The sequence below is a fragment of the Oryctolagus cuniculus genome, chromosome 5 (genome assembly GCF_051225735.1).
Source record: "Oryctolagus cuniculus isolate XC-2025 breed Fujian yellow rabbit chromosome 5, ASM5122573v1, whole genome shotgun sequence".
In the NCBI taxonomy this organism is placed as follows: domain Eukaryota; kingdom Metazoa; phylum Chordata; class Mammalia; order Lagomorpha; family Leporidae; genus Oryctolagus; species Oryctolagus cuniculus.
In genome coordinates this window covers 42119633-42134838 of record NC_142871.1, presented here as the reverse complement: position 1 = coordinate 42134838, position 15206 = coordinate 42119633, and the positions used below count along the sequence as shown (strand labels likewise).

The 15206-nt window shown below is 35.8% G+C and overlaps 2 protein-coding genes and 1 long non-coding RNA gene across 5 annotated transcripts in view; 1 reads left to right on the top strand and 2 right to left on the bottom strand.

The window, feature by feature from the left end:
- Nucleotides 1-14131, top strand: part of LOC127492967 (uncharacterized) — a 105368-nt gene extending 91237 nt beyond the window's left edge. For both annotated transcript variants that reach the window (XR_016233762.1, XR_016233763.1), the window contains exon 3: nucleotides 10441-14131. This is a non-coding gene — a long non-coding RNA (uncharacterized LOC127492967). The remainder of the gene's footprint in view (nucleotides 1-10440) is intronic.
- Nucleotides 1072-14594, bottom strand: KIAA0408 (KIAA0408 ortholog). Of its 2 annotated transcripts, none has more exons than XM_002714808.6 (5): nucleotides 14353-14594; nucleotides 10246-10605; nucleotides 10077-10156; nucleotides 6659-7979; nucleotides 1072-4179 (listed from the first exon to the last, which is right to left on the bottom strand). In XM_002714808.6, the coding sequence occupies exons 1-5, from the start codon at nucleotides 14485-14487 to the stop codon at nucleotides 4006-4008; spliced, it is 2070 nt and encodes a 689-aa protein (XP_002714854.3). In that variant the 5' UTR covers nucleotides 14488-14594; the 3' UTR covers nucleotides 1072-4005. The 2 variants fall into 2 exon arrangements, with proteins under 2 accessions (XP_002714854.3, XP_089188845.1); XM_089332719.1 differs by having other exon boundaries at nucleotides 7352-7979; nucleotides 14353-14487.
- Nucleotides 14398-15206, bottom strand: part of MTCL3 (MTCL family member 3) — a 63919-nt gene continuing 63110 nt past the window's right edge. The window contains exon 8 of the mRNA XM_051854336.3: nucleotides 14398-14594. The gene's annotated coding sequence lies outside the window, so the exon portion shown is untranslated. The remainder of the gene's footprint in view (nucleotides 14595-15206) is intronic.

The window sequence follows — 15206 nt, the reverse complement described above, 5'->3', positions numbered from 1 at the left end:
AAATAAAAAATTTCTGTGTCACCCATAACATAACCAAACAAACATGAAAAAATAACTCTACTCTTTTTTTCCCCTTCCTCTTTGGGGAAAAAGAAAGATTGGCAAAGAGTCTGAACCAGAAGTCTGAATCCATTTACTTCTAACTATTATCTTGGGAAATATTTCTAATTCTTAACCTGACTAGTTAATTTTCCCTCTGATAAGAAATCCAATTGCTTGTTTTGAAGTTTTTAACAAGAATCAAACAAGTCATAGAAGATCAATGTTCTTTGAAACAATAAAGTCATAAAGACACATCACACATTTACATGGGGAAGCAGGACCTGTCTTTGAGCCCAGTCCCAGATCCCCTTCTTGTTACTTTGCCAGCCAAGAAGGCCACACCAAATCTCAGGTTTTTCATCTCTAAGTGAGGAGAGTGATTTCTAAACTCCTTCCAAATCTAGACTTCCCTAATTTTCTAGAGTTCTGTTTAGCTTCATATTTTTTTCTGGAATTTATCAATATAAACTATTGGATTTGCACAGTATTGAAATATATGTCAGATCTTATGTCTTCAGAATTTGATTTGCATTGAAACAAAAATCATTTCCTATTTGAAAAATTTACCTGTATACAGTAAAAATCATTGTTTTGAAGTCATCTTTTGTTCTTATCTGGGGGACATTCCTTTCTTTCCTTAAAAACATTTTTGTTTTTTGCTTTATGAAGTCCATTTTTTTGAAGGAACACATATTCTGGATAAGATGGGTAATCATGATTGTAAACAATCATGCAAATGGAAATTTTCAAAAGTGAATGCACTTTTCAAAAAACCATATTAATCAACTCTATCAGATGCTACCTGGACACAGATAGGAGACAGAATGTCAGTGTGTGAGAAACTATATTCATACGGGGTTAGATGTGGCCAGGAGCAGAAAGTCAGGCAGATTTAGCTCAGATTCTACTGTTTAGAGACATTTTTGGGAAGGCTAGATTAAACTGTGTACGTATTTGAATTTACACATAAGACTCTCAACTTTGAGGAAAAAAACAGAATTTCTGAATGCATAAAAATGCCACAGCAGGTATTTCCACACTTATTTTATTTAATAGCTTCCAATGAGTGAAGGAGATTTCATTATCAGCAAATGTGCCTAAAATAATTCTAAAGATCTTTTTAAGGAAGCAGATAATCTTGAAGGTTGAGGTGTTTCCTCAGGATGACAAGGAGCCTTGTAAAAATCAATCTGTGTAGAAGTGAATTATGTTTTATGGAAAAATCTGTAAAATGAAAAATGATCATTCTCATTGTCTAAATAAAAGTCAATAAAACTCATGGTAAGTTTTGAGAAAGTGAACTATACAAAGCATCATTTATATTTTTTGTGTTAGGGACATAAGGGCAACAGAAAGAGCTTAAGTTAGGATGGCACAGACAGGCACATACATACACTCACACAGGACTCTTCTCTGCCTCATTGTTATTCCTTTCTGAGATTAGCCAATAATCTCCTGTTGAAATAATGTAAGACTCCCAACCCCCAAATGCCTTCTAAGGAACACATCTATCATTATAAGAGTTTCTACTCCAATATTTAAATCCAAAAATGGTGTCACAATGAAGGATATGTTGTTGGGAAGAAAATGTCCATCCAAAGTAGAAAAACGACCAGTTAAAAATCACAATACATCAAAAAATATTTTCCAAGGATAACTTCCATTTACCCGATAGATTTTTCCATAAAAATTTATAAAACATGTTAAATAAAAAGCAGAACATTCAAGTAAGCTGATTTAATTTCTTCAGTTGTATAACCAAGGGGTTGGACTAGATACTAAATGTTTTAGGGCTAATATTCTGATTTGTCATCATAAGATATTAAAATGTGTCCCACTGGCTCATTCAAGTGGTTAGTGGCTTAAAACTAGGAAGCCTGACAATATAACTCTTCTAATTTACAGGTAGGAATGGCAAGTCCCAGGGAAGGAAAGAGATTACCCAAGGTTATCTTTTCATTCAGATATCAGTGTTATTTCTTGCAAATCATCCTGGTCATCAAGTATTTTGCTTTGTTTTAAGAGAGTCCTAGTTCCTACCCTTTGAAATTTTGCATTAGTAATTATGCAACAAGAGCAATAATTTCATTTTTAAAAGAAATCCTCAATATTCTGACTTGTAGGTAAAGGTAGGAGCCACAGATCATACAAAACTGCCTGGAATACAGTGATGGATGGTGTCTTGGCACCACTGCAGCAACATTTTCCTAACAGGTCCATCTTTTTATTACCCAGAATACCACCTTCCCAGTGTTTTCACCCCTCTGCTTTAAAAGCATATAATGACAGTGATTTCAATTGATTTCTAGATTACTTGTGGATTGATAGCCTTTACTTACCATCCAATCCAAAATCTTATCCTAGAAGATTATTTTAGCTTCACAATAGAAGGTCACCTTGTGGTAAAGTATGAATCTGGCCATCACCATGCTGCAGTCTTTAGCCTTTTAAGGCAGTTTGCTATTTTATAATTGTTTACTTTACCTTTGGGCATGGTATAGAATGAAGTGAGATTCTCTAAATGGTCAGAATAAAGAGAAGGCTCTTTGAATACATTTGGAATAAGAAATTCTTAACCTTTTCTGGCAGTAAAATAAAAATTACATAGAATTACTGATAATAATAAAACATAATTATTTTTGTATTATATAGACAGTGAAGAGCAAAGTTGCCTCTAAAATCTTCTGTGTAGAATTCCAAGCACCTCATCATTCTTATTTATATCAGTGAGAACATGGATCTTAGGTGTTCACTGTATTTAAATTGTAGAAATGCCAAAATATACATTTCTGATTCTTATGCTACAATGGATGCCAAAGTTTAGTTTAAGGCTTTTTTTTTGTAGCACACTATAAGAAGTATATTACAGTTCAGCGCTCAGTGAAATATTATTCCTGCTTTCCTTGTTAGTAAAAACAGTGAATTAGTCTTTTATCTCTTAATGTTAGGGAAAAGTTTAGAAAAAGGAAAAAATGAACAACTTACCTCTAGTCATGTATAACTCTAGATAAAGCAACAAAACTAAAAGCTTACCACAATTTTAACAAAAAGCAGAACTTCAACATAGTTTAATTTCTGTTTGCATCCCCTTTAAGGAATATTTGTCACTGAGATTGACAAAATAAATTATTTCGTCATGTCATTTATAAGGCAGTCTCATGAAACCAGCTCTGAGGATCAATACATTGTCAGAGCCAAACTAGACTACCAAATGATACATAAAAGCTTTTATGAATATTTATGCTATTTCAGAAGGTCGATCTGTTAGGTTTGTGACATACTTACTTGAAAGATTAAAAAAGGAGATCAATATTGTTAGTTCATCCTTACATGGATTAAGCAACTATGACTCGTATTTAGAAAACTACCAGTGTTAGACGTGTGTATAATGATTATTTTTCAATAAAGTTGACAGCCATGGAAGTGGTTAATTAATATATGTATACCTCAAATAACTTAAGTGGATACCTATTAAAAGGTCTACAAAATATAAACAGTACTGTATATTTTCAAAACTTTTAAATAAACACAAAGAATATATAGGCATACATGTTATAATTTCAAAGTGAACACTAGCACATACAGTTTTGTTATCTAAACACATACTAGGATACTTCCTATGACAACACATGCACCTACAAACAAATGGTCATGCACATAACCTTGCTTTCTGCCACTTGCAAGAAAGAATATACAATATCTGTACACATTGTTTCAACTGAAATCATATTGGGAAATTGATGAGGGTGACATTAAAAATTCTGGTCTAAGAAATCAAAACACAGGAAGATAACTGTTCCACAGATTAAAAACACTGAAGACTGATGGAAGGTTAAGATTTAAATTACTCCTCCCAGTGATCTTGAAAGATACAGTAGAAAACAGGACTGTCTGTAAACACTCATAATGCTGTTTGGCCACTGGGACTAGAGCTTTTGTAATCTAACAATCCAGGCCAGAGACTTAGACCATCTTTGCTTCAGATTGAAGAGAAATGGTGCAACTGTTGGCAGTTCTCCGTAAGGCTGGGGGTGCTGACGGTGATCTGGATGCCCATCTGGATGGGAGGCGGCGATTTGCTGGTCTAGCAGGTCGAGAAAACCCTTTTCCAGGGAAGGCCTTCACTGCCAGGGATTCCTGAGACACAAGGGAAGACATTCATCTCACTATACAGGCACTAATGGCAGACTATATATACTGTAGATCCCAACTAAGGGATCAATGTGGCCTACTTATAACCAAGAAAAGGCACTGAAAACTAAAGATGGTATCTGTCTAATATTTGTGGCTTGGAATGTTTAATCAAAGCAATTCAATTTTAATATAAATCATTACATGTGATAATCTTGTGGATCTCATTCACACTGACAAATTTCAATACAGTTGATGTCTTTGTAAAAATAGTTATGAGCTCAGGATTCAAAAGTTCAAGTTAAATGACTGATAGGATGGAATTACAGATGTCTCTTACCGGATTATTAGGATATTTAGTATTATTTAAAAATGAAAATGCCTTATAGAAAAACTTCTGCTCATTTATGTCTAGTTCATACTTCTTAGAGATCATAAGCAAAAGACATAAAAATCTCATAATTTATCTCTTTTTTTAAATTAAGGACACCATCACTATTTCTCAAGTTAAAATGATCATTAGTATACTTTTTCTTAAATTTCAAAATTTTAGAGAAAGAGATCCATCTATCATCCATTGGTTTACTCCCCAGATAACTGCAATACCTGGGGTAGTGTCAAGCCAAAACCAAGAGCCCAGAACTCCATCCAAGTCCCGTGCATGGGTGCCACGGACTCAAGTCCTTGAGCCATCATCTGTAGCTTCCCAGAGTGCACATCAGCAGGTCGCTGGATCAGATGTGGAGAGGGGACTCAATCCCAGGGCTTCTCATATGGGTTTCCTAAGTGGCAACTTAACCACTGCACCACATTGGATGTTTCTATTAAGATATTCATTTATTTATTTGCAAGTCAAAGTGATGGATTTATTTATGTGAAAGTCAGAGTGACAGAAAGAAAGGGAGAGACAGAGAAGATAGTGATGTTGTATCTGCTGGTTCACTCCCCAAATAGCTGCAACAGCCAGGGTTGGGCAAGACCAAAGCCAAGAGACAAAAACTCCATCCAGGTCTCCAGCATGGGTGACCCTAATACTTGGGCCATCATCTGCTGTCTCTCAGGTGCAGAAGCAGGAAACTGGGTTGGAAGCCTTAGGAGCAGGGGCTTGAAACCAGCCCTTTGAAAATGGAATGTAAGTATTGCAAGCTACAGCTTAGTCTGTTGCACCACAACACCCACCCCCAAGTACTTTTCATGTACCTTCATTCTAACTGCAAATAAAGAGTTGCTGTTTATATCGGGTATCTTCTGACAAATGAAAATGTTTTCCTTCTCTTTCTTTCTTTTCTTTCCTTTCATTTCAGTGGAAGAAAAGCATTCCTTATCAATTAAAAAAAATTTTAAAGGCTTCCATGATACATTTTATACTATTGGTTCTAAGTGACTTTCTTAGCCAATCCATGTCCTTGCATCTGAGATGGGCAGTGAGGAGGGGCTTGATGTCTACTAATTTTTAGTCAAAGCCTTATAGTAACCTGCATTTCCTTTTTTTCTCTCTTTGGAGTTGGGTACTTACAGAGGAAAACCAACAAAAGTACTTCTAGTGATCTCTAATAGAGGACTTCCAAATCCTCAATCAATGCAGAACAGGGAGACATTTAGGGTTATTCCTTGTTAGTTAACGAGAATTTTGGTTGGTTACTGTATATGTTTGAATTTTTCATCTCTAGCTATTTATGAGCTCAACTAGAGAAGAGAGAACTATAAAAACAGTATAATTATTTGTACCTCATAAAAACAGGGAAAGTTTCTGATAAAGTGGTGGAAAATATGATTTTGCGGGGCTCAAAAGGACATAAAAATATTTTTGACAACAGAAGGAGGAAACCATCATAGCTTAAAACCATGCTGAATACACACTGCATTATGTAAAACTAGAATTTTAGAAGGATTGGCTAACAATAACAGTATTTGTTACTGTTAGCTATATGTAAGCTGTTAACTGTATGTAAGTTGTTCTTAAAAATTGTAATTCATAGAAAGGGATTCTTGTAAATACAAATTTCTTTGATCTCTTTTTTCCTATAGTTAACAAAAGTTATACTCTTGTAAACAGATAAAGAGAATAACAGTTTACTTAAAAACCTCATGCTTCTTTAGCAACTTTCATGCTAAGAATATATATTTAAAAAGATCTTATTTCATATATTCTCTTTTAATTCCAGAGATAGGATTCTACAGGTCACTATTTTTAAATATTTACCCATATTAAAAATCATGTGACTTACTCAATATGAGCTAATCATACTTAATAACTGAAAATTATTTTTGAATAAAGAAAGCTTTAAAAGGTTAAAATTCTACGAATCAATAAATATGCAGCCTGAGTATTTTTCAGGAAAGAAACAACAAATATTCAAGAAGCCCAGAAGATGCCAAAACTTGTGCCTATGTTCTATTGATGTGTTGGGCAACTAAACTCAACTCAGAGCCATCACTAACTACCAATGCAGTTCCATTAACATAGGCTGTTTTGCTTTCTCACCTCTGTTATCTTTTTCCAATCTATTACTTGCTTCACTTGCTGTACCCCGCAAATAGCTGGGTTTCGTTGAAACTCTTGTTCCATTTGGATCATTTTTAAATGCCGACTTAATGTGTCACCACTACCGACATCAGAATTACATTTGGTCCATTGATCTTGGAAGCACTTAGAATTTTGCAATGCAGACCCTGTTGATGTCTCATAGGTTTTCAGCAGCTTTTCCACAACACCATAATTTGACCTGGGATCAGCTGACCTTGGTCGGCCTGACAAATTATTTGGTTTCCAGTCATGCTCATGGAGCATATTCCGATAACTGCTAGGACCTGTGGGTTCCGGCATTTGTCTGACAAGACCAGTTGTGAGTTTCTTGGTTGAATTATCAGGCACATTTCCCATAGGCACAGGCATGTGGGCACTGGTTTTCAGACTACCAGATACACTGTCACTTTTGGATATATTACCTGGATTTGTGGTTAAGATATCACAGTGCTTAATATCCTCAGATGATTCTGAGTAGCTTTGACTTTGCTGTACTGCACGACAATTTCTATCTGTTCTAAATACAGTTCTGTTAAATTCATCAGTCTTGGCTGCCAGTTTTTCATTCCTTGTTGTCCTTTCAAAACCACCATTGAAACTTCTAAGTGGGCCACTTCCCTGAATCACCACAGAGCTACAGTCATTACTTACATGAAGATCAGCATGAGATTGAGCAGGAGGATCTGGGATCATGTTTTCATATTTTGACTTATTGGGGGTGGAGCAGGTTTTCTGAAACCACACAGTAGGAGGGCTGTTTTTGGCATCTTTCCCAGTGTCATATGACCCCATGCTAAGACCAACATTTTCATTACATGGAGGCTTGCTATCTATTTTCACTTCTAATTCCAAAGAGGAAAATATGCCATCTTTCAAAGTCTTCCCTTCATCTGGACACAATGTAGGCGTCTCACGTTGCCTTAAAAGGGAATGAGGACTGCAGTTGCATTCACCTGGACCCTCATGAGTCACCCAGCTGTGGTGGTCTAAAATGTGCTTTAAATTTTCATAGGCTTTTTCGGAATATGACATGGGAAAATTTCGAGAGGTGCTCCTTGGAGGAGGAACTGGTGGGGTTTCATTTCTTTGCAGATCGATTCCACTTCTTTCCACTGATTTGCTTTGGAGCATATTGATACAGTTCAGATTCTTCCTATTTCTCGCTTTTCCTTTTACTAAATTGACTGGAAGGATGCACTGGCCATTGTTGATCATGTGGTCCCCAGGAGGCATATTAACCACAGTTGGCATTTTCTGGAGAAAAGAGTCTGACTTCATCCTAAATAATTTTAAAACATGGCAGATCAGTGATATCCTTATGTAGCATAAACTCTTAAAGAAAGTATGGCATAAGCAATGAATTTCTGATGAAAGGAGCCAAAAATTCCTCAAACATAATTTTTATATAAACATCTAGTCAAAAGTTTCAAGTCCCTTTTTATTTTTCTAAGATTTAATTTTATTTATTTGAAAGAGAGAGAGAGAGAAATCAAAAGAAATATCCCAAATGCCTGTGCACTCCCCAAATTCCCACAACAGCCAGGGCTGGCCCTGCTGAAACTTGGAGCTCAGAACTCAATCCAGGTCTCTCGTGTGGGTGGCAGAAACCTAATTACTGCAGACATCACTTGCTGCCTACCAGGATGCACATTGGTAGGAAGTTGGAAAGCAGAGCCAGGACTTGAACCTAGGCATTTGGATACAGATTATAGGCGTCCCAAGTAGTGTGTTAAACATTGCACCATATGCCCACCCCTCAAGTCTCTTTTCTTTTAGGATAAAGTCCACCCTTGAGTCTTACATTCAAAGCTGTTTATATGCATACATAAACTATCTTTTCAATCTTGTCATTCATGTTTTCTATTACCTGAAACTTCACCTACACTCCAACTAGATTATGTAGTCTCTTGGATTCCTGCTATTGGCATTCCGAATTCTACAGCTTTTCTCTTGCCCTGTCCTTACTTCCTCTCTGTCTACTAAGTTCATATTCATTTTACAAGATGAGTTCAAGATACTCCTCTTGAATTTGAAATGACATTGTAAATAGTAAGAAATCTGAGTAAAACTGCAATGAGACATGAATAATTCCAAAAGGAAGGTATGATTTTGGCTTCAAAGAAAAGTAAGATTTAGGAGAATGAGTTGAATAAAGGGAATATAGATAAAGTGGGGTGTAACAAAAATAGTACAGTTATTCAAGGAACAATGAATATTTTGGAATGGATGGGTTAGAAAGCAGATTAGAAAGGATAATGAAGAGAGAGAGAAAGATTAAGTCATGTTATGTGGCAATGTCTTTGAATTACATATAAAGATTTTGAACTTTTTCTAATGGCCCATGGGTGACAGTAAGAGCTTTATACCACATGTGATTTGTAAAAGAAAACTCGCATGTCTTTTCTGAACTACTTAAATAAAAACCAAACTATAGCAAAAAATGTGGATTTAAATAAAAACCTAACTATAGCAAAAATGTGGTTTCACAAATCAAATTTAACCATACTGATAAGCATAAATCATGATTATAGCTAGTCAACTTATAAAAGATTATGAGACAGCTTCCTATAAAGTGTAGATACATCTCCGCTAATGAACAATAGTAGACAAAAATCTAAAGAGCCCGATCCATGAAAAAATCATGAATAAAACACAATTGGCAAAGCAAATTTATGGCAAGTCGGAACCAAAGCTCCCTCTGAGCTTCCTCAGCGTTAAAAGAAAGAGCAACATGTTGTTGTGCTTACAGCCCCACAAGAGATAAATGCTGACCTTAGAGTAATCCTTCCTTACTTGTAAAAAATCCAAAACAGATTTGTTAATTTGGCTAAAACTTACTCTTATAATTACATATTGTTTCTAAAATAACATAGCACTTTTTGTGGCATGTGTATTTTGTATATATTTGTAGTATGTTACTCTGAAAATTCTGTATGCCTCCATTATATAGAGAAATAAATCAGACACAAAATATCTCAATAGAATGTCATTATATAATTAAAACACTACAGAGTTAAATGTGACATAGTACAAAGATGTATTTAACTGGATTAATTCAGTTTTATACTCTTCTCCTGGCTTAATCCTCAACATTAAAAAAAACATATAAGAGGATATTTGCTAATTTCATATGCAAGGTCTACCTTAACTAAACAACAAAAGAGTAAAGCATTCTTTCCTAATAGTCAAATTTCAAAGAGGGCTGAAAGTTTGCTTTAAGAATTAATGAATAGACTCTATCTTCTATCAAACATGATAAATTTTAATAACTAGTGGATTACTACTAAAAATTATAAAGAGGAGTTGCTTTGCAATAACTAAAAATAATATTCTTTTTGTTTTCCAACATAAAACAATTATAGCTACAGCAGCTTACCTTCTGTGATTAGACTGCTTTCGAATTTCCTCTTGAAAGCTGCATAATTCTTCACTAACTTTGGCAAGTTCTTCAAGAGCCTTTATGCATATAAGCAAGAGCACATTAGCACTTTGACATGTAAACATTTCCTTAGAAACATCTGTAGGTGAATCACTTCCATACTTACTATGTTGAGGGCGCCAGCACAGCTCCTGCTCTCTCTCTCAGAAGCCCCCAGACCAGGCCACGCCTCACATTCCTTATGGTTGTCTGTGCCCAAAGGATTCACAAACCCTATTGAGGTTTTTGCTGCTTTTTGTTCCTTACACATTTGATTTCCTTTGCCGAGTGAACTCTGCTCTGTTTTCGTTTCTTTTTCCAGACCATGCCTGTGATTCATCCGGGTAAGTTCGTGTTGTCCTGACTCTGGATAATCTGAAGAAGGATCCACCGTTGTATCTTGAGCGGCCTTTTCATGATCAAGAACCACCATCTTAGCACGTTCGTTCATGTTGATTTTCCTCCGAAGCTTTACTTCCTGACAAAGCTGTGTGAAAATCAAATTCTCAAATTAAACTTTATTTTTGTAAGTTCACTTTTGCCAGTATTTGATACTAAGCAAACCATTTTGTGTTCTCTTTGCCATAGAACTATATACTACCCTGGGTATGTTTATATTTAGAGCTCTAAATACTGACTCTAAAACAAGGATAAGCTTGGGCAACTGCAATGAAGTGTAAAGTCTACTTTCTATTGGGGCAGCTCAGGCATGCTAAGTTCTATTATTCTGGCTAGTAACCAACGTCTTGTTCAAAAACAAAATAAACCTGTATGTCTAGACAGAGGAGCATTGTTGCAAGATTGGCATTACCTCAATCTATTACTGGCCATGCTCGAGCTGCTCGCAGAGTGGAGCAAAAGTTACTGATATAAAAGTCATGTATATATGTGATTTACTAGTATTTCAATATTTAACTGTCTAAATAGTCAACAATCTCATACAGCAAGTCAATTCATTTTGCTCGTCAATGGGTGATTTCTTTGTTTGATCAATTACCTTCATGAGAACTAGATACTACGGAGTTTGTTTTTTTTTTCATTCCAAAGCAATAGATATTCTAAGGAAGCTTTTCATCCAGATTAAAACAAATGTGACAGTGTCTTTTGTTATATAATAGAATTCTAAGGGTATGATCACCTACTAGTCTTTATGTGGATCCCAAACTATTTCTTGATGAGACTTTAGTTGACAGGCCTTCATTCAGCTCACTCATGAACAGAGGAAGAAAAATGCCCTCTCTTCCAACTTCAGTCTTTGAAGAGTTTGCCAAATTTCCAAAGAGGCTCCCAAACAATTATTTAACCAAGTAATTCTACATTTTACAGTGATAATCAGTATCTGCACTACATGTATTATTTAAGAAATATAACAGATTTATTGATGCTCAATATTTACCCAAATCTCAGTTGAGAGGAACAATATTCATGGTTGATGTCTGTAAGACAGATGGCATGATATAATTCTTCTAAGTATATATTTCTGAATATACATATGTGTGACATATACATATAAGATGTGTGATAAGGTAAGCATGGTGCTATTAAGGTATTGGAAAGCATCATGAATGAGATATGCTTTCTATGTAATTGTATACCACATGCAGCAAGACATAAATAACATCACTACTTTCCAGGATGAAGAACAAATACTACAGCCCTCTGTCTCCCTGATGCATAAAGGGAAGTATCTTTATGAGCTATAATCTTGTTTAAAATATGCTAATGTCTGCTTATTAATAAGGCTAGTAGTGATCACATATGAGTCAATAGAGTTGTCAGAACAATTAATAACCAATAACAAATTAAACCAGACAGCAGATTGTTTTAGTTACATGGCTTAAACTATTAGCTTGACTGAATTTTACAATCTTTAATTATTTTGCTGGGATGCTAGAATTACCTGAGATCTTTACCAAATCCTTGGGAGCCAATGACCTATAACTATAAATTAATTTCTTATTGAATTATAGATTAAGATTCTGATTGACCTACGTGTCTCTTTGTTGATCTGATCTGAGTCTCTGGGTAAAGAAATTAAGGGAGTAAGCAGAACACATTTTCCAGACTATAAAGAGATAAAATGCGTTGGGGGTCTGCAGTGCCAGCCTCCCATATGGGTGCCAGATCGAGCCCTGGATGTTCCATTTCCAATCCAGCTCTCTGCTATGGCCTGGGAAAGCAGTAGATGGCCCAAGTCCTTGGGCCCTTGCACCTGCGTGGGAGTCCCAGAGGAAGTTCCTGGCTTCGGATTGGCGCAGCTCAGGCTGTTGTGGCCATTTGGGAAGTGAACCAGCAGATGATGACCTCTCTCTCTCTCTCTCTGCCTCTCCTACTCTCTCTGTGTAACTCTGCCTTTCAAATAAATAAATAAGTCTTTTTTTAAAAAAGAGAGAGATAAAATGTGATTCCACCTTTCAATTTCTAAGTATACTACTTGCCTGCCTTCTTTGCTCTATTTTAGAAGAAAGGCTTATTCTTTTTTTTTAAGATTTATTTATTTATTTGACAGGCAAAGTGGTGACATTTTTACTGGCAGACGGATATAAAAAAGCAGGGAGGAAGGGAAGGGGGAGAGACACAGAGAGAGGTGGGGGTTAAGAGAGAGAGAGATTGACTTCCATCAATTGGTTTACTTCCCAAATGGCCATAATGGCTGTGGCTGGTCCACATGGAAGCTAGGAGCCTGGAACTCCACCTGGGTCTCCCATAACGGTGGCAGGCCACTGCTTTTCCTTGGAGCCAAAGGCTGGGCTGATTCATATAAGGATGCTGTCCAGAAAGGCGTTTGCTGGGTTCACAGAGATGGAACAGGACAGGGAGAGTTGAGGAGTTCCAAGAGCACAAGGAGTGGTCCATCTCTGAACTTCACTTTGACCACCTGTCTGTAAGGACATGCTTTGTGCTGTTAACAGATTTCAGGGTGATCCACTTCATTCCACAGGACTTCCCTCTCAGCTTAAAGGAGTTCTCCTTACGTGCATTTTGTGGTGAATGGTCTTCCTTCCTGCCAGAGGGCCAGTCACCAGTCCAAAGGGGACAGTGGGTTCTTCAACTTCAGTGTACACAATGTAATGTAGTGTATTTCGTGTATCTTATATTATGATCCATCACCCATTATTTTCCTGGAGGTTTGAGATGCCCTAGGTGGTAGGTGATACAGAAGCCACCTCTGTTGTTTGTTGTCATGATGTCTTTTCTTAACAAAAGCCTTGTGTATATTTGTAATAATAACATTTGTACAGAATTCTAGAAGATTTTCAATCGAATTGCCAAATATGGCTCCTTTACAAAAGAAATCTTTGGAAAATGAAAAAAAAATAATAGCTAGTCTTCTTTATTTTTCCTTTTAGCATTCCAATTTGTATTTTACTCACAACTGATTAATAAGAAAAATATGTACATTACAATATATAAAGCACTTGCTTTGGTTGTTTGCAAATAAAGGCCAAGGAATCTGTTAAAATAACCACTTTGATTATATGCATAAAACCATGCAATTCAATACTATGGCTGTTACCAGAATAATGCAAGATAAGCATAATTTCTAGTTTGAGCCAGTTTGTATACTCACCAATGCAAATGCTTAAAGGAAATATTCCATGCCCAACAGGCTCAGGAATAGACAGCAAGAATAAAAAGCCTATTTGTCTTAGAGTCATCACATGTCATTTTCATAACCCTTCTCCTAATATGTACCAATAAATGTGCCACACCTTGCCAAAAGAAATCTCATGCCCATAGCCATTAGCATTTGATATTTGATAACCCTGTTGATTACATTGAGCTGTCTAATATGTAATTTTCTTTAATAAACATTTATCATCGATTATCTCAGGAAAGATCTATGTTTTAATTCTTAATTGTAATTTTGCTAATATATGTCCCACTAATTATTTCTTTATTGCATTTTCCTCCTGAGCTCTGGTGTTCGAAAATTTATTTAAATTATGTACTCATTTTTGGTACCATGACTCTCAAGCTGGAAAAAAATAAATGAATACATTTTAGAGTGACATTTTAATGTCTTAATTTTCATGCAATGCTGTAAAAAAAGAATAATCCCCAAGACACCACTGGGTAAGACAATGCTATTTCTGGCTTAGTAAATGTCACTGAGACATGCATGTAGTAGGTGGAATAAGAAAATTAAAAGAGTTTAATACAAAATAAAACTTCAACAGAATTTGCATTCTGAGATTAAAGTTCACAATAGTCAAAACAAAGGAACTTGTACCTCTTCTATCTTCTTCTGCATGATCTTCCATTGACTTTCCCATTCTTTTCTTTCATTGTCAAACTGGTCCAGCAATTCCATTTTCTCCTTGTGCCAGTCAGTCTCTGTGTTCTCCCACTGCTTATGTAGGTCCATGGCAACAGTGTGAGTGTCAGTGAAGAAGTGTTACTGCTCCTCTCTGCCTTCTCTTAACTGTTTCTTGGAAGCTTAGAGTTGTTTTTATCTGAAGCAGTCTCAGTTGCCTTTAAAATAAAGCCTAATATAAACACAACGAGACAGAGTTCCAGATCCCATGTGCTTTCTGGAAACATATTTTATCATTTTGTCAAGAGCCATTCACATAAACAAACCATAGAAAATTAGACTCCAAAGAAGAGATGCTTAATTGTAGCATGACAACATTACTCTAAAGGTAAAGAAATTAACACAGTCAATAAAGTAGCAAGGATGTCTAAAGTCTTCTTTTCCCCCTGTTTGAGACCAGACAGCAAAATCATAGTGCACAAGATGGTTAAATGCACATTTGTGATACAAATATTCCTTTATTTAACCACCTAATCTAAAAATGGATTTTTTTCATGAGTACCTAAAAACAGAAATGTGAAATTAAATTGTATGATCACATGTACATACTACAGAAAATTCTGATGCAAGAGATTTACTGGTTGTGCTCCGATGTAATCTGATAACATATTTCTGTGATTTAGAGTCTTAAGTCAGTGCTGGACTACAGTCTCAATTCTACATTCAGAGATCAAGCCCATAGCTTATGTGATTACTATATCAACTAAGACCCTGAAGTTGATGGTCAATTTGGGACAGATGTATCAACAAGAAAGAAACTGAAAGTATAT

Excerpts from the sequence above, each read along its gene's own strand:
- KIAA0408 (XM_002714808.6), bottom strand. The coding sequence starts at position 14,487 with ATGGACCTACATAAGCAGTGGGAGAACACAGAGACTGACTGGCACAAG. Across the intron at positions 10,606-14,352 it reads TGCAGAAGAAGATAGAAGAG|CTTTGTCAGGAAGTAAAGCT; the intron begins GTACAAGTTCCT and ends ATTTTCACACAG. Across the intron at positions 7,980-10,076 it reads AAGCAGTCTAATCACAGAAG|GATGAAGTCAGACTCTTTTC; the intron begins GTAAGCTGCTGT and ends AAAATTATTTAG.